Source organism: Brassica rapa, chromosome A02 (genome assembly GCF_000309985.2).
Source record: "Brassica rapa cultivar Chiifu-401-42 chromosome A02, CAAS_Brap_v3.01, whole genome shotgun sequence".
Taxonomy (NCBI): domain Eukaryota; kingdom Viridiplantae; phylum Streptophyta; class Magnoliopsida; order Brassicales; family Brassicaceae; genus Brassica; species Brassica rapa.
Window position 1 is genome coordinate 31,065,956 of NC_024796.2, and position 20,703 is coordinate 31,086,658.

At 27.7% G+C, this 20,703-nt stretch overlaps 2 protein-coding genes across 2 annotated transcripts; one reads left to right on the forward strand and one right to left on the reverse strand.

Moving 5' to 3' along the window:
• The first annotated feature begins 7,113 nt into the window (after positions 1-7,113).
• LOC103855309 (transcription factor bHLH93) lies at positions 7,114-17,360 on the forward strand. Its single transcript, XM_009132271.3, has 4 exons — positions 7,114-12,197; positions 13,473-13,655; positions 13,809-13,976; positions 14,081-17,360. The coding sequence occupies exons 1-4, from the start codon at positions 11,559-11,561 to the stop codon at positions 14,165-14,167; spliced, it is 1,077 nt and encodes a 358-aa protein (XP_009130519.1). The 5' UTR covers positions 7,114-11,558; the 3' UTR covers positions 14,168-17,360.
• A 1,422-nt stretch (positions 17,361-18,782) lies between these two features.
• Positions 18,783-19,909, reverse strand: LOC103855310 (uncharacterized protein At5g65660). The gene is made up of 2 exons (XM_009132272.3): positions 19,534-19,909; positions 18,783-19,138 (listed from the first exon to the last, which is right to left on the reverse strand). Exons 1-2 carry the CDS (start codon positions 19,765-19,767, stop codon positions 18,956-18,958), a joined length of 417 nt encoding a protein of 138 aa, XP_009130520.1. The 5' UTR covers positions 19,768-19,909; the 3' UTR covers positions 18,783-18,955.
• Between the last annotated feature and the right edge of the window lie 794 nt (positions 19,910-20,703).

Genomic DNA, 20,703 nt, shown 5'->3' on the forward strand with positions numbered 1-20,703 from the left:
CACCTTTTCCAATCTTCAGCTTATTGACATTCATTGTCTTGGTTTAAGCTTAACCGGATTGATCTTCCATCACCAAAGCTCTACACATAGTAGTTCGGAAACGTCGATCCGAATATTTTATATTAGTTGGAAGGCATTCAATATTTGGATTAAGATTAGACAATATAACAATCAATCCATTCTGCACCATTAAATATATTTTTTATAAGTGACTGGACCAGTCAATAGAGCAAATGTTTTTTTTTTTAATAAGTAAACGGTGTTAGAATTGATATGAAACTCGGTTGGTCGTTTTATCGTATATATGTATAAGTTTTCAATAATATATCCCTTACTTTTACGTAGAAAAAGTGTTAAAGATTATATCATCGCTTATGTCTACGCTAATAATAACAACATAAACTATAATTTTTTACTATACCTGCAATTTTTTTAAAGAAGTATACTGCAATTAAATATCTACTGGCCATGTTTCAGGTTTTAACCATATGTACGATTTCATTATCTTTTTTTTTACCACATTTCATTATCTAAACAGGGATTTTCAGTTTCCCTAAACTTATTTTTATAACACTCAATATATGTTTGGCTAGTACTTTTAACAAAATTTATGAAAGGTATTGTCTTTTATGTCCTTTGATAAAAGCATTATTGATTTCTTTTCGTTCCTCATATATGTTGTATACTTGTATTAGTCAGTCGTTTAACCTAAATATTTTCTTTGTTAAAATGTTTAATCTAAATCTAATATTTTATATTGTAAAATCAAGAATTAAAATGTGTATACAGGACGAGCTGGCTCAAGAAATTCCTAGTTTGAATATACTTAACAATCTGGAGAGAGAATTTAGCAACCGGCTTTTATCTCTGACTCTGAAATAATTAATCAGACCATAAGGTCTGGATTATCTTCTGATCTTTAAAACAAATTAAAATGTAATTTAGGAGCCACAAACGGCCCCCAAAGGAAGAATTATGTGTCTTTCTTTGTTTACAAAAAAAATAGTGAACAATGCAAAAGAGAAAGCGGTTTTGATAAGAGAATGTGGCTAAACTATGGGCTGTCCACCGAATTCATGCAATGCAAACAAAATCTCCCTACGTACGTTTTTTTTTAAATACTATTTTTGCAAAAACATTAGATTCTCAATCAAGTAAACTATATATTTTATCTACAGATTCTCAACTCCAGCCAAGAAAAATAATTAAACATTTTCGTGTTAGATTAAATATTTAATAGCTGCTCTGTTCTTCTTCCATACGACCATACCTCTTAAATAATTAGTTTTGGAATAAACACGGAAAATTCCTACAATCATTTAACGGTTCTTTTCGGTATGTCGATATTCATTATCATATAAAGAAAAACAGTTATTTTTATTAATTTGGGGGTATGTTAATCCACAAAAGTAGGTACAGTACACTGATAGATCCTATTTTCGAATATGCAAATATACCGTAAGTAAAATCACATATCCGTGTAGATATCCAGAACAATATGACTTAGTTTCATACAACAGGTGGATCGAACGTAAAACGTGTTGGCATTCCAAATCCCTTTCTTTATCAAATGACCACAAACCCCAAACAAATAGTTGTTCATTTTTTTTATTAACCTGAGAAAATAATATATTGTGCAGTACCTTCGTTAATATTTTAATATAATACTAAATTTTGATCTGTTTTCTAGAATTATTTTTGGCTGAAATATTTTTTATGATGAAAATTGGATATACATTTTTTATGTAATCTATATTTAAGTTTGTAGGTATGATTTATTTTAGTTATTTCTCTTAGGTGAACTAATCAAATCAAAAATTATGATGGTACATTTATTTAACCTGTTTATTTAACATGTTTTGAATTGATTTTATTTTTAATATTTTTTTAAAAAATAAGATAATCAACTTTTTAACCATTTTTTATTAATTAATTTTAGTGTTTCATAATACAAATATGTTAATATGTTTGTTCAACCCTTTATACTTTTTTTTTGGAACATTTCAACCCGTTATATTTGATACATATTAATATTGAAATCATGTTCATTATGCCATCATATGTTTGTTCGATGCAAAAATTTCTATGAAATGGCTTTGGTTACTATTGACATCTTCTAGACCATACATGCATTTACTATCTATACTAATACTTATACATAAAATATGAATTGTTCTAGAAAATGATAAATATATGTGATTGACTACGGATGTAGACCTCCTAAAAAAATCTTGAGACTAACAATGAGGAAATATTTATAAATAATTAGTCTATAATCGATGAGGATATCTCTATGAAAATGTTAACAAAATCATGGGTAGACTAAATTGATTAACCATCGCTAAAAAAATGACAAAATTGGTTAATTAACCATTTATATAGGATAGTTGCACACGATTTTGTTAGTCTTAAATTGCACTTTCACTTTACCCTTTATGAGTAACTAATTTTTAGGCAAATTCATGATGGCACAAAATATAATATCCAAAAAAAAAGACAAAGTTGCACACGATTTTGTTGATCTTAAATTGCACTCTCACTTTATCCTTAATGAGAAACTAATTTTTAGGCCACAAAATATAATATCTCAAAGAAAGCCAAGAGAAAATCTAAAAAATGATAATGTTTTAATTGTATTGACTAGATTATGAACTGAGTATATAAAACGCGAGAATATTTTTTTAACAAAATGTATAAAAATCAGTATGTTTTCACATTTTTTATTTTATTATATTTTAATACTATATAATTATATTATTTTGTATTCATATTAAATATGAAACTGTATTATATATTACTGAATTTTGTTTTTCAATTATTTCAACCCCGTTTCATTATTAGTTTTTAATAAAATATCTGTAATTTTTTTTTAAAATTGTGTGATAGATATTTTGATATATATAAATAAATATTCTATTAATTTAATTTATTTCATATCAAATAAAATTATTTTGTAGTATCTAAACCTATTTAACATAGTTGTACTTGTTTTTAATATTTTCATAAATTATTTGAGTGTTTTAGTCAATTATTTGATTTAACAAATAATTTAAAAAAATATTAATAAAAATTTATTAAAAATGTAAGACGTAACGTTTTATATTGTCTGGATACAAAATCAATTATTGTGTTAGAAAAATATTTAGTAGCATAATATAAATTATCCTTAATAACAATCTAATGTTTTTATTAATTAATAGTGACATTCAATTTAATATAGTGTATAACTAAAAGTTAAATCCAAATAAATGTTTTTATTTTAATAAGAGAGATTTTAGAGGGAAAAAAGGAAGAAAATAGTATGCTTTCTTGTGAAAGTCAAAATAGCTATTCCCCGAAATTAAAATAAACTGTGTTCAAGGAAACCAAAATAAACAAACATTGTGCGCGTCTGCATCGCATCCCTCCGATTTAAGCTCTTAACTAGATTTTGACCCGCGCTTAAAAGCGCGGATTATTTTTTGGTTGATAAAAATATTTGATAGGAATTAGTATTTTTTTTTTACATTATTATGTTACAAAGTCATATTTTATCAAAAGATAATTTTTTAATTTGGTTATTTAATGTAATTATATTTTCAATTGCTTTTATTAATTATTTTTTAAAATTTTATATGGTGTGATCAAACTCAGCATGCCTATTTTTTAAATTAGATAAGAAAAAAATTTATATCAAGTTCAGACCAACGGTCAAACCGGTAAACAATAACTTGTACATAAGTTGGTTGGGATTTAAGGAAAACTCGTTAATTTAAAGCATGCAAACTTTAAAAAACTCGCAATCAAGTGTGATCTGCGCTTATAAACAAAAATCTCGTTAATTTAAACCGGTAAACCAATTTTTGAATTGTATACAGTGAAATTAACAATAAACTCAATAATAGTTTTATTTAAATTCTATCATCAATTTTCATTGAACATAATTGGTTTTACATGATATTAATTTGTAGCTGGTAAAAAGTTGATGAACACAAATTTATTGATGAAATACTTGTATGCATGTATGGTAATAGTGTAGTTTGAAGGCATTTAATTTTGACTTCTAAATTTAAAAAAAAAATTGTATGGAGTAATTGATATCCAAATATATGTAAAGATAATAAATGATGAAATGCATTTATATAAGAACTAATCGTTGGAGGGCTTAGCAAATAATAAAATATATGTAAAGATAATAAATGATGAAATGCATATATATAGGAACTAATTGTTGGAAGGCTTAGCAAATAATAAGGGAACCTAATAACAAATTTTGTATATATATATGTTTAAGTTTCTAATGAATAGGTTCAACAAACTTTTGTAAGTAGATTTTTTATGATTTCTTTCCTTTTAATAGTATTGATGACACACTATATATTATTAAAATAATTGTTATTCATAAACTTTTTTTTTGTCCAAAAAACAAAATTCATAAGTTGTAAAATTACTAACAGTTACTTTTTGTCAGTAACAATTTTTTTGTCAGTAACAATAACAACTACTATTATACAAGAGCATTTTGTTTAGTTTCTTCGCATTTTGTTATTTTTGGCGCATACGGAAAAGATGCGTGGTCGCTTGGCATTGTTAACTCGAACACGTGTGCGCTTCAAAGAAAGGCTATGTATGAAAATTGCTTGGAGAATTCACGTGGTCTTGGCCCCTTTTCTTTGTCACACATTCACCTTGAGGAACAGCCCATAGTTTAATATCTAAATGTTATGCCTTTTTATAAGTAATTCTAAATGGTATGTTATATATCAAATAAATTATATGTTATATATATCAAAAGATATCTGGTTATCTTATAGAACACTAAGTCATCTATAATTTGCTAATTGTTTTGATTAAACTGTTGGAACATTGTCTATTTAGCATTAGTTTATACATCACCACCATCGGTTTATTGTCTAGCCCCTAACAATAAGCATTTTCTTACTAACTTTAAAAATAATTATAATGTTACAAACTATGAAAACAGAAGGTTGTGGCATGTTTAAACTACAACTTTTCTTTCTGATAATCTAACATTTTAAAATAATGAAGCCAACTACTTGACTTAAGTGATGAGATTAGGGCTTATACAACAAATAACCAGCACTCGTTATTAACTGGCAGTATGTAGATGTAGTATTATATACTTTAACTATCGTCTCTAGTTTTAACATCTAGAAGTTAATCACGTTTCTCAAAAAAAATCTAGAAGTAAATTATTTCCTTTACGTAGATGAATAAATATTAAAAATAATCATTAAAATTTGTCGAACTATCCCAATCGTCGAAATTTCTTAGATAAGCAAGGGGGTTGACTTATGATTATAGTCCAAAAATAAGTTAGTGGAAATGACGAGTATGTACATGCAGAAGATGAAGACGAACTTATAATTAATGTTTTTGACGAGCATCTTTTTGGTTAGTTGAGTCATGTGAAGAGGAGGAAGACGAAGATAATAGAGGAGTTCATTAATTAGGGACAGGGTCACGATAGATAACAGTTCACTGAATGTGCCCCAACAAATTCTCACGCATATCACAGCTTCCGAATACAAACAAGCCTCGATCCATTCCACAGCCTTGTCCGTCTCTTCTTCTTCACAACATTCATCGTTTCTGATAAATATAAACACCTATCCTATTATACGTATTAGAAGTGTATCAATATTATTAAAAGGGAAGGAGTCTAAAAAAATCTACCTATGAAAGTTATTTGGACTCTTTCATTTAACTCATTATTTTTTGGTCTTACCTTAAATTTAAACTAACAATATGTTACCATATATTTCTCTAACAATATTTTATTCAATTCTTTTATTTATTTAAATCTCACTCCTAAATCCTAATCATTACTATATTTACCATTTTGATTTTTAATCGTAAAAGCATTGAAACTAATGTTTTATAATATCACTTTTATTATATAATATATGATTTAAAGCAAGATAAATTGCAAGACATATATGTGTACATTCTAACTTTCTCTTTCGTTTATAATAAAGTAATCATATAATATATAAACTTTCTCACTAAAATCTCATATCATATATTAAACTTTCAACCGTCTATAGTTTGATAATATTTTCATATTTAAAAATATTTTTTTCTGAATATTCATGTTACCTTCAAAAAAATGAAGAAATTCATTGATTCTATTAAAGCTAACCCGACTTCACGATAACAGTATTGATTATTCAAAATTTTAAAAATTATTGGTTTAGATATTATACTTTTATATACTTTTCACTTAAAACGAATCAATACTATTAAAAGGGAAAGAGTTTTAAAAAATCTAATATAAAAGAAATTGTTGGAGTTATGTATAACTATTTATTATTTTTCTGATAATACATTAATCATTCTAAACATACAATATTTTAAATATTTTTAATAGCTCTTATATTATTTCTTATGATACCTTTACTCAGAAAAATATTTCATCAACCATGTTTTTGTACAATAACGTTAAAAATCTATATCAAAAGGTTGTTGGACCTGATATGGACGTAATAGGTCCACATCTGTTCGAGTATTTAGGATCCTAAAAGAATTCGAAATATCTAAAAAATCTGAAAAATATCCGAAACGCGAAAAGTATTTGAAACTCCAAACAAATACCAAAAAAATTCAAATACCTAAAAATTTAAAATCTTATTCAAACGATGAACTGAAAAATACTCAAAATTTTATCCAAATACGCAATTTTTTTTTTAATTTGAAAAATTTACCTGAAATCAAAACTCTAATCGTAAACCAAAAACTTAAAAACAATATCCATAATACCAGAAACATATTCGAAATGTCCAAATATACCTAATAAACACATATTTATGATCGGGTCTAGGTAGGATCCGGACTCAAACAAAGACCTGCGGATTCAAAAAACCCAATAGGTTATCTTCTCTGGACCTGAACCAAACCTATAATTTTGGGTCGGTTCGGTTTGTTTTTTTATCTGGATATAATTCTCATATCGAAAAAAACTTACATAAAAGTGTACATATAAAATCTCAAATAAACTAATTTGTAAATTATATAGCTGTTAAAAATTATGTTTTTCGATATAATAAGACTTTGTATATTATAATATAATCCAACAACTCCGCGCTTTTCAAGCGCGGGTCAAAATCTAGTATATACTTATAAGTTACATTCATTTGTTTTATTGTTTATGTGTGCCAGAACCGGTTCTAGAAAATATTAGACCTGCAATTCAAACTTTGGTTGGAAGCAAAAAAAAGTTAAAACCCTTAAAATTTTACCACTAGACCAAAAGAAAGTTTTGGAATTTTATGGCCGAAATTGTTCTTATAATTAAGTGGCTAAAAGCAGTGGCTTATTCGGCTTGGTCCAAGGACCGGCTCTATGTGTGCCTATAAATACATTTTGCAGTATCTTTATGTTCTTAGTAAGTTTTTATCAAGCAACTTGTTTTCAGTATGTATTGATAATAGACTGACTGTTTTATGTTGAAACATAAACAACATGTTTGTTTGATACTTAAAATTCTACTTTTCATCAAAAAATAATAATTGTTAATGCAGACGACATATTATGCAGTATATAATAATATTTTAAGCACAGAACATAATTCTTTTTTTTTTAACACAGCACAGAACATAATTCTAAACATATATAATATCACATTATTACTTACGTTTTAATTAATGTGGCAATCTTCTACAATATATATATATATATATGGCAGCCTATCAGGCACCAGCAAATGTATTTTTATCACAGGCGTATACTTTTTGCTTTATTATAAATGATGTTTAAAGTTTTTTTTAATACGCATGTCAAAAATTTGTTACTTGTACTATAATACCCGGTCTTATTTAAATTCAAAATTCAATTAAATATGAAATGATAAAATAAAAATAATCACAAAATAATTTTGTATTAAAATTATAAATATATTTAAATAACACAATAAATTTTGTCTAAAATATCCAAAATATGATAAAGAGGAAATAATACTAAACAAATTGACAAGCAACTGAGCTAACAATATCCAAACAGATAAACTAGCTTGTGTTTTCTCTTTCACAATTAGAAATACTTTTCTTTGATCTAACTAATTATATATAGAAGAATTTTTGAACTTATAAATTTCAGAAATTCCAAAACTTTACTCATAAACTCTTGCGGTATCTATATATAGTCAACCATTGATAGTGTTACAAAAAAAAGTGTTACAAAAAAAAAAGTCAACCACTGATAATATCATATTCAAAATGTAAATCATTTTTTCTTAAATTGAATTGAAATAGTGATCGTCACCATCTTGAAAACTTTCAAGTATCACAAGATCACCATCCATATTTTGGTTAGAGAATTTTGAAATACATTATATACATATATATATGTAAAAATACTCACACCTGTACCATAGAAATGTGAATGTATATATATGGGTTTATTATAGATTGAAAGTGAGTGAACTGAAAGGACGGGAGAGGCCTTAGACAGCTTGTTTGTTTTCGTGAACATGGAGCTTCGCTTTGCCATGTGCTCTCTCTTCTTATATTCTTTTATTTATTCTTATGTTTTATACACAACTAGACATTGATTCGCGGGTATTTATTTTATGTTTTTAGTTTTTTTTTGTTTATATTAAATGATGCATTTGTAATATTAAAACATAAATTTATATTGAAAATTAATTTTTGCAGTTATAATAAAAATTAAAATTAAAAGTTTAATAAAATATTCTGATATAAATTTTAAATTTCCTAATTAAAATAATATAGAGGTGGTCAAATTTTTTTCCAATTTAAAAATCTAAGTTTCCTTAAAGACAAAGAAAATAAATTTATAAATATATAAAATATATAAACATATTTGGAACTATAATTTCTATTAAAATAAATTTGTTAAAGAAAAATAATCTTGCTATTGTTATTTTTTCTAGAACTTGATCTGTGACCGTATAAATATATATATATATATATATATATGTAAATTAAAATGTATTACACAATTGTTAATATAACATTTTTAAACATGACAACTTTATTTATTACTTTGAATAATTATATTTTGTGATTTTAATCGTCTATTATATCACAATGTATAATATAAACAAATCTAATATTTATAACTAATTGGACTTATATTATGAAATCATTATACTAATATATGAATAAAATATTTTATATTTTATTTATATGTTATATAAATTGATTATGATGTGTGATTTTTTATTTTTTTATTTATTACTTGTAAATATTAAAAATATTGAATATGTTAATATGAAATATATTAGGAAATTTAGTTTGGCTATGATTTGATAAAGAAAATCTATTATTTAAATTTTAAAAAGACATTAAATGCTTAAATCTATTATTTAAATTAGGAAAAGACAAGCATTCTTAAATATAGGTTCAATAAATATCTCAATGATATTTTAATGTAAATAAATGGTAAAATTAAAAGGTATTTCTATTTTATATTTCTCTTTTAATAATATAGATAAGAATGACACTGAAGATGGAGCATGAAGTGTACATGCAAACATAGAAATTAATAGAAAATGAGAAAGCTACATTCTAGGCATATATGCGTGATTGTCCACGGATTTGTTTCGTATATAAAATACCACCCATATGCTTAGCAGTCAAGTAGCTAGATTTGCTTCTATAAGTGTGTTTCTAAATTAACCCTTAACTTTCATATTTGCTAAACTACATCCCTAATAGTGCCCTAGTTAATAGCAAACCAAAGTTCCAATTTGTTGGGTGATTAGTTTATAATAATTGCAGCTTACAGTCCATCTGAATTATGAAAACATGACTTTAAAAGCGTACAATTAAAAGATAAACGTCCATATCAAATGTACGTGAGACAAATGTGAACATATACAATAAGGCAATTATTTCTATAGCCTATGTTCCAATCATTTAAAAAAGGTTGGGATTACTATTGACAAAAGATACCTTGATTTAAGGGTCGAATAGTAACTAAAACCAAAACTGAGGCTAATTATCGAATTTAGGGTAAGATCGACGCAATTTAGTTATTTGCGTATACACAAGAATAGACAACTACGTACCCTGTGTGACCAGATAATAGTAATTTCCTCTGAAGACACTAGTTCAACATTAGTTTGTAAATATAAAAATATGTCAGACAAAATAAATAAACATATACATAAAGAGTATAAATAAAGCAAGAGGGAGTCGACAATGTTGATGATCCGTTTTCGTCGAGACAGAAAATTTGTGGGATCAAAGCTTTCCTGTATGGAAAGGGATTAATCAAACGTATACTCTCTCTCCTTTCTTGTTGTTTGTCATTTACGTATAACTAATTATTAGACTTTAGATAATTACATTTTCATTTGTTGATATAAGTCTGAATTTGGGTCTTTTTTTCTTCTTCAAAACAACTTAAATCCTCCTTTTTATTGAAAGAGATATTAATTTAACATCATGTTATGTAACCACTATTATTACAGAATTTCGTGATAAACAAATCTCCAATTGTAAACCATATAACCAACGTACACAACTGAAGTTTACTAATTCCGCAATCGTACGTATGATACTATTTAAATATATGGATATGCGTGTATGAATCATACATAAAAGAAAAATCAATATATAAAACACTTTATATGTTGGATTCTATAGTGGTATAGTGGTTCAAATCAAAAGTGTTAAGATTTTTAAGGATCCCTACAATTTCAGCAATAATTAACACCAAATGTAATAAGAAACGATCACATGTATGATGTATATAATGAATGAAAAAAAACAAATTAAGAATGGCGAAAGATTTCACGTTTTAATGGGGGAATAGATAGTGTAAACCTATAGATCTTCCATCTTCGTTTAGACATCTTAACGTTGCATCGTATTTATATATATCGACATAGAACCTCTAGAAATTAGAAACCGCACATACTGCAATAATATAAATCATCAAAACTAATCTCTTATAGAATTCAACTATGGCTTCCTCCTAACTTTCTACAAACTATCGAGTATCCATTTAAAAAACAAAGACTTATGCGTTCTATTATATGATTTTTGAGTAAAACTCGATTAACATTCGCATCTTTATTTTTGCATAGGCACTCGGCAAAATAAAAATTACATCGATTTATGTCAAGTCTTGTACCAATATAAATAGCTCATCTACTCATCATAGCTAGACAGAGGTAGAGCCTAGAGCTAACGAAAATGTTTTTTATTAGAGCAAATTAGCTCAATACACTAAAAAGAGTGAGATACCATTGAATTAAGGGAAAATAGTAGTGATGGGGGGAAAAATTGAAGAAAAATAGTGTATGGAGTGCAAATAGAGAGGAAGTTGTGTGTAGGGAGTACAAATACTCTTTTTATTATTCGTCACGAGAAATAATTATAAAATGTGTTAATCAAACCAAACAAAGCCACACATTATATAAAGCCCAAATTAAGACGAGTCTTTAATTTAATCAATAGATTTCTCTCTCACTGAAACATCTCTCTGGATTTTATTTATAAATACGCTTACGCTTCATCTTCTTTAATCCACAAAACTCTTTATCTCTCACACACATACACACTGTATTCTCTTCCCCTTATTACAGAAAAATGGAACTGTCGACTCAGATAAATGTGTTCGAAGAGCTTCTTGTTCCGACAAAGCAAGAAACCACCGACAACTACAACTACAATACCAGCATCAACAACCTGAGCTTTAATGGCGGATTTGATCATCATCAGTTATTCTCAAATGGATGGAACATTGATTACCTCTGTTTCGACAATGAAGAAGAAGACGAAAATACTCTTCTGTACTCATCTTCTTTCATGGACCTAATCTCTCAACCTCCACCGTTGCTTCTTCACCAAACACCACCTTTACCACCACCCTCATCTTCATCTCCGCCGTTAATCTCCTCCACGGCCTCAACATTCGATGACCCTTTTCTTGAGGCCCTACAAGAGATTATAGACTCTTCTTCCTCTTCACCACCAGTGATGCTTCCAACTTCCCAAGAAGAGAGCTTCATTAATCACTCGTCGTATCCATCTCCACTGGTGGAGTCTGATCAGAGCAAAAGCTTCAGTGTTGGATACTGTGGAGGAGTAGTAGAGACAACAAACAAGAAGAAGAGCAAAAAACTTGAAGGCCAACCTTCAAAGAATCTCATGGCGGAGAGGCGTCGAAGAAAACGGCTTAACGATCGTCTCTCTATGCTCAGATCCATTGTTCCAAATATCAGTAAGGTAAAATAATAATTCTAACGTTTTATGATTTAACCTTTTTGAATAATTATAATCATAATGGTCAAAATCAAGAAAAGATTCTTCCCCTATTTTTTTTAATTAATGGGAGTAATGTATTTTTTTCTATTATTATAGGGGCCAATAAACTGATAAAGAGATCAGTCTTTTTAATCATTATGTTCGAACTTAGTTAAATCTCAAAATTTAAACCCTAGCTAACTGTAGTATTTGTTTTATTTGAAGATTTAACGTTTGGTTCAAAAGATTCGTCCTTTATACATCTTATATATTAAAACAGAAGTCACAACCGTGATTCATGTGTAATTTAAAAAAAAAAAAATTTAATGGACATATTCCTAAAAAGTCATATTATATTTAATCTCTAATTTTATCATTTAAATTTTGAGTCTACCAGAAATTTTTATTGGGCTATCAATAATTGAATTTAAACAATAGATCCATTGGATTTATAGATAATATAAATTAAATAGATATAATTTAATGTTGTAATATTATATCTTCATATATTAATTATTTAAATATTTATCGATGTTAAATTTTAAAATTATGAAGATTTTTTTTTAATAACAAAAATCATATTATCTAACAATGATTAATCTTTACTACCTTAAACCAATGAAAACAAATTTTAAACTATATAGTTTATTTTAAAAATTAAACAAAAACTAAATGTTTAATTATTTACTCAATAATATAAATCTGTCAAGTAAAGTTTAATTTTTAAAAAACTTTTTAAATTTGTTAAATGTTACAATATTTTTGAATATGACAATAAAATAATATTTTACTAATCTTTATATAGTTACGATTTTAATAATGAAATAATAATCCAAAAAAATATATATATAGAAGAAGGTAACAATACATGTGAAGGTTTGAAACAATTTATTCAATGAAAAAAAAACCGTAAATTTATTATGTTTTAAAAATTGATAGACACATATATATTATAATATATACCAACTTAGAATTGAAAGCAAAATGTTTATATACAAATAAATGAAAACAAAAACACGTGTGGTTGCGTGGATCGAGATCTAGTTAATATATTAAAAGTGTTTTCATGAAAATAGCGTTTTCTATGTTTTCAACATTATATGTTTGTTTTTCTTGTTTGAACCTTTTTTAAGACTTGTTTAATTATCGTGTTCTTACTTTTATGGGAATCTACAGAACCTGTTGAAAAGTAGATATATAAATGTTTAATAATTTAAAAGTTTTTAAGATAATGATTATTGTTTTCTTCAAAATTAGATGGACAGGACATCGATACTAGGGGATGCCATAGATTACATGAAGGAGCTTTTAGACAAAATCAACAAGTTACAAGACGAGGAACAAGAACTCGTAGTTAGCAACAGTTCACATCATTCTAAGCTCTTCGGTGATATCAAGGATCTTAATACAAACGAACCTCTGGTCAGAAACTCACCAAAGGTATAGCAAGAATGAATTTTTTTTTCTTTTCATGTCAGTAATCTTGATTTTTGTAGTTTTACTTGTGAACTGTTACTAGAAATACCCTCGAAGTTTCACAAAATCACCAGTGGATGAAGACTGATTTTGTTAATTTCGTTATGTTTTGGATAGTTTGAAGTGGACCGGAGAGACCAAGATACTCGGGTTGAGATACTTTGCTCACCCAAACCGGGATTGCTTCTATCAACTGTTAATACACTAGAGACTCTAGGCTTGGAGATTGAACAATGTGTTATTAGCTGCTTTAGTGATTTCTCTTTGCATGCTTCTTGTTCCGAGGTAGTAAGAATATATCAAGATAATATATGAATACGATATCCAAATAATATATCTGCAAGGGTAAGATTGATGAGTTTGTTTGTGTTGTGTGTCTGTCTTTATAGGTAGCTCAGCAGAGAGATTTCATCAACTCCGAAGATATTAAGCAAGCATTGTTTAGAAACGCAGGTTATGGAGGAAAATGCTTGTAAGGAGTTATTATGACGAAATTAATGAACCAACATACTATTTATTTAATGCTTTCAAAAAATTAGAAGTTTGGTGTCTATTTCCATTGCGAGCTTGAATTTTCTAGGGGGAAAACATTATGAGTTGTTAAAAGAAGGAAAGAAAAAGATATTTTCTTGGAGATTAGATTTGTAGATGGAGGTTATAATCTTAATTAAAAGTTCAAGATCGAAAAGTGTAATGATGTATCAATGAATAAAATATTGATTAATAAAAGGTAAAAGTTTATACTGAATTCAATAATTGAAATTAGGGTTTGTAGATGACAGTGCAGATGTCTCCGATCAGAAAGATACGTATAATAAACAGCGTATTAATCACAAAGTTTTAATGGCTAATGATGGGAGTGATTATAATGTTAATCCCTGTGCCGTCAGGCCCACCATCACACGCATTCATCATTACATGGTACTGTATCAGTGTATCAACATTTAATCTTACCGATTTTTCATAATTAGGAAAGAAAAAGTTAATTCACAGAAGCCTAAGGCGTAAGCAAATAAACTGGACAGGCCCATAGTTATAATGCTGTATCATTTGGGCCTTGGAAGGAATAGATATTGTTTTTGACTGTCGAGATCTTGCATGGTTTTTGGAAGTAGAGAATAGTTTCTCTCGATTTATTTAATGAAACAAACGGAAACTATAATAATTGGACTAAGAATCATCGCATATTTGGAATGAAGTTAAACTCCCAAGAAAAGGAAAATACTCACACACAAAACATTAGTTTTTAGTTGAGAAATGACTCCACTTGGGCACTATGAAACAACTTGTCACAATAACGCTCACTACCACAATGAAAAGAAGGCTACCCACAATCCGGAAACAAAAGACCATAAAATATGTTCATCTCGTTTTCTTAGTTAGATAATTATACTTGATCAGGCAATGATTAGAAAACTGAGAAAACACAAATCAAAATCTCCTGTAAAAATACAATAAGACTGGTTTAAAGTAGCAAATATCATCAATGCTATATTAGTAAAGTCTAATTACGAATCTTAGTTATGCAACTTGCACAAGTATAGATATTAAGCGTGAACTGTATAACATTTGTCCACATCCCTGTTTCAACATCATCAACATCTTGGTACTAATGATGAAACTTTTTTGAATTGTGGTTTATCCCCACAAGTTGTGTAGCAGCCCTTTTACAATCATGCTTGACAGATAGTATTACAGAAACAATAAAGTCAAAAGAGAAATAATAGAACATATATGAATTGATGGTTACTTTAGATTTTTAACTATGATAAAAATCTAATAAATTAGAAAGCATCATATAATACTTTCAAATTAATTTTGCTTGTAGATAACAATATTGTCGAAAATACAAGAAACTATCAATAACACGTGAATAATCTAATTTAATGATCTTTACATGGAAATGAAAGAATCTGGAGTTGGTTACTTTAGATTTTTAACTATGATAAAAATCTAATAAATTAGAAAGCATCATATAATACTTTCAAATTAATTTTGCTTGTAGATAACAATATTGTCGAAAATACAAGAAACTATCAATAACACGTGAATAATCTAATTTATGATGGATAATAACCTCCAAGAGGTTATAGTCCACAAACTACATTAACTGGCATTATTTAACATCTGAATGCTTTATAATTATTTGGCCAATCCCATGTTTCTAAGCAAATTGTGTGTGTAACACCAAAAGAAAACAGGGGTTGGTATTAATCCATGTTTAGTTTTAAGATCGTATTTAGAGAAAATACACAATCTTTTTGTTTTATGTTCGAAAGTGAAATGAACGATGTATTTAATATCATTGTAGCTTCCTGCTAATATATAACAAAGAGAGAGAAAAAAGAGAATAAGAAGAATGAAGAAAAATGAAAAAGGTGGCGTCAGAAATAAGGGAGCGATAAGAAATGTTTCCCCATGTGATTTGATATTCTTCAATCTCCGGCCCGCGCTTGTCTTGCTTATCATCCGTACGTTTTACATTATACTCCGCTTTTTTTTTTTTGAAGATAATTATACTCCGCTTTTCATCCATTTAAATTCATTTTCTTCTAGTTTAATTTAAATTATTTCAATGACTTAAAAATTTTCATTTGACTATTTATTGTTGAGTTATTTGGAAGGTTTTGTATTTTCGAATAGTGATAACTAATTCTTTTTTCGTGAAAAAATGAAAACGTTCATGAAAATGCATGTTTTCTTATTTATTAATCATATTATTCAATATTCTCTGCAATTATAGCTCTAAAAACAAATAAAGAAATGAAATGGCATGATCCCTAGGTTTCAGCGGTGATTGCGGTGCCCTCACATGCTTTCATATGACTACACAGTATAATAAATTTGTTTTTCATGATAATATAGTATTTTCAACAGGAATATATAGAATAAAATCTACTCTCTCTTTTTTTTTTACAACTCTAGTCAATTAATTATACGAGTTTTCCTCCATCTGTTACACAAACAAAATAATTCGTAAGGCACGAAATAAAGAAACATCGTTTTAAAAAGGTAGCTTAAATGATCCATATTCCTTTTTCTTAACTAATTGAGCAATATTCTTTTTGTTTTATAATAGGTTTAATTCATAAAACATCACATATAACCATTTGTATAGAATAAAACTTGAGATCAGATATACTGAAACAAGATGCTTTCATGGGATTGTAAGCAAAATATTTAATTTTGTTTTAGTTTAATTTAGCTAATTAATTAATTTTAAATATAAATTTGAATACTCATAAAATAATATGGGATATGAAAGTTTCTTTATAAAAAAAAATATCTTAGCTGAAAAATTCTATTTACTCTATTCTTCAATTTTTTTAATTTATTTTTGGTGACTTCATAATCACTTTGATTTCTTAGCGCGTAATGTATATAACAAATATTTAATACCAAAGCTTTGTTAATTGATATTTATAAATTTATTTGCCAAATAACAAAAAAAAAGATTAATTTTTTAATAAAAGATTAGAGAGAGATAAGAAAATAAATAAAAAGAGAGATGATGTTTTTGGTTAGATATCGAATTTATGTTTTTTTTCATGGTTATAAGATGCAAATTCTTTATTAATGGGCTTATTGAATACCAACACAATAAAATACCCGTAAACAACAACAATTTACAAAAATAAAATAAAACGGTTGTTGAAGAACCGCGAAGCATAGATAACGTCATCAAAGGAACCAATCCCAGTTTTGTACTTTGCAGTATGACTTACTTGACACAAGCACTGATTACTTTGCATTTTTCGTTTTTTCTAAAAATATACTATATGGAACTCTCCAAGCATTTTTTTTCTTTTTATCACGATGACTCTCTGCAAGCATTTAATAACTCATTCGAGAGTGAATTTAGTTAGTTCTAACATTTTCTGGTACTATTATTTATGTCGTTTGATGGGTCAGAAATTTGAAACTTGATATGATAAAAAAAGAGCTTTGATTCGAACTTTCGACCTGACCTAATTTATTTAACATTTGGTGTTCTCTTTTTTGTTGTTGTATAATTGATAATTAGTGGACTTGAGCAAAAGGTAAATCTCTATCGATCAGATTCGGAAGTATTTGGGTTAGAATATTAGGATAAACCAATGCATTATAAAACTGATATTCAATTTAAAATGACAAATCAGCAAAGTATAAGAATAATATGTATATGTATAACAGTGAATTTAGGTCATGAAGTGGATTGTTAAATTGGAGGGGTCAGTGGTGGGGATGTGTTTTGAGCACTTGGTTAAGAAACTTGCTAGTGACGTCAATTTTGGATTCATAACTTTAGTGCCAAATTTATGAAGTTTTTATATTTTGAGTGACTCGAACTTTTTTTCTTTCTTTTTTTGTGTAAAAGTGACTCGAACTTTATTAAAACAAAATGGTTATGACCGAAATAAGGGTCGTAATTAACGGAGAGCTATATTGTTATCTTCGTCCGTCCATACTGTAAATGTAATAATTAATTAGCTCTTATAGAATGTTTACTATGTTCAATGATTAATCATGAGGTTTCTTGTTATGACGCACAAGCTTTGCAATTTAATTGATATGCCTGTTTTCCATTTAAAGTATCAAACGTGGTTACAGAAAACACCTTTTTAAAATTGGACTACTAATAAAGAACGGAAATGTGAATATAAATACAATCTGCGCTATTTCTGGTACAATTCAAACAAATCTCGAGATATCCTAAATTAGTAGTAATCTATAGTATTATTTTGGTAAAAACAACAGTATTACAATAAAAATATAATAGTTTTTTTCGGTTAACGTCTATTTCATACAGTAAGTATTTGTAATTTTGTATAGCCAAAGGAAATATAATTGAATCAGGACATCGACATCGAAAATATCGTCCGACGAAACGTGCCATGTGTTTTGTTGTTGCATACAGCATTCATAGATAAATAATAGCTCAAATCGATGAATAATATTCACCATTAAAAACAAAATAACCATGTAGTTTTACCTCAGTTTTAAGTGTGCGAGTTTATAATTTTTTTTAACCAATCAAACAATCATGTTTTAAAAGAATAACATCTAACTACATCATTAGTTGATTAATATAAGTGTCATTCTCTATAAAAATTTCACACAATCAAACCACTTCATAATGTTGCCAACTGAATACATAAATAATAAATCAGAGAACAAAATTAAATTTATAATAGTTTCAAAAAAAATTTATGATTTACATGTACATCAAAACGAGATATTTCGACATTTTTCCTCCTTTGTGTTATCTTTTAGCTAAATTAAATCTAACAAAGAGGAATGGGAAAACGCGGCGGCTTAACAGGTGGTGAGAACGGTGGACTTTGGACATCAACGGTGAGGTTCTCTGGCCGAGGTGGTGCACACGGACACGGCAATGCTATAAATTTAGGCGTATTATCTCCAGGCATCACCACCGTTATGCTTAGATCCTGGGGTTTCTTCACATCCTGTTCACAATAGTTATTTTTAGTTCATAATCAACTCACTAGATTTATATTTATATTTTATTTTTTACTTTCTACTTACTAACTAAATTTTCAAAATTCAACTTCTGGTCCTTAATAAATTACAATTTCATCAAGATAGTAATGTATTCCATATGCTTTCACTTACTTTTCGATTTCTAAAATATTTATAAGAAACCCTATTTTGTATTTACTCGAAAAAAACGTGAACTTTTTTTATTAAATTTAATAGTAACTAAAATCCTTCAAACATACGAGTTTTAAATCCTCGATGAGAAATGGAAATAAAATGTTGTGGCAAATATGTTTTCCCTTTTTTTTTTGTTGGTAAAATCGAAATTTATAATAATTTCAGAAAATGGGAGAGGAGACTATACCGGAAAAAAGGGTCTAGGTTTGAACGGAGAGGACTCTATGTCGGCGGAGGGATGACCAGAGGCATTGGCCAAAGAACGGCGGAGCGAGCGATGTTTGTCCCAATGGTAACAGCAAGAGAATATCCCGGAAAGGCTGAAAATGATTATGAGAAGCAGAGCTGTGCCGAGAGGGAATCCTAGTGACGGCCGAGAAGCGTCCATGTGAGGCGGCGAGGATCCTTGAGTGTTCTCCATCTAAGCTGGCGATATAACCGAAGACTGAGATTGTGAGATGAGTTTGTTCTCTCATGCGTTAGAGAGATAAACAGAGAGAAGAGAGAGGGAACTTGTGTGAGTTTGGAGAAGACAGGGGACGGGGAAGGAGAGGAGATATTGAGCGCTTATTTATAAAAGAAAATTTTCACTTTTAATTTAATTTATCTTACTACTATTATAAATTTATGGCCTCAGTAGAAAAAAAAAAGCAAAAATGCTGTACAATAAAGTTGTCACTTATCTTTTTCCATTGAAAATTTTATTCCCGTTAGCTATTATATTATTAAAGGATGAATTTCTTAAAAAAATGCATAAGGATTTTATATGTTTCTTGACTTTGCTGAACCATTTCTATTTTATAATTTGTGATGTTGCGGTAGATATTATAAATGAACTTATACTGAAAAAATAAGTTTCACTGTCTGAGCTAGAATTATTTTTTAAGTGAAATATCATTATTCTAATATGTTAAGTTAGCAAAAAATTTATTCGTTAGAAATGTTGATAGGCATAATATTTGAGATATTTACACAAAACAAAATTTTGGAAGTAAACTTTTGGTATCATTATTCATGTTTACTTTTCCGATTTATAAACAATTATTTAAATAAATAATTAAAAGAATTTCATTTTTCGAGTTATACATTTTTTAAATTTGAAATTTTTCATACAAAATTATTTTTATTCGAATTTTCTTAAGAAACTATTTTTAAAATTTCATTTATTTATTAAAACCCTAAACTTCAGCCTCTAAAATCACAGCTCTCAAGTTTAAACAAAAGTCTAGATTATTTAACATTAGAGTTATAAATGTTTATTTATCTGTTTAAAACTAAAGATAAATGTAGTTAAAGCAAACATGAAAAGTGATACTAAGAATATGCTAATTTAAGCAATTTCTAAATTTTTAAGTAT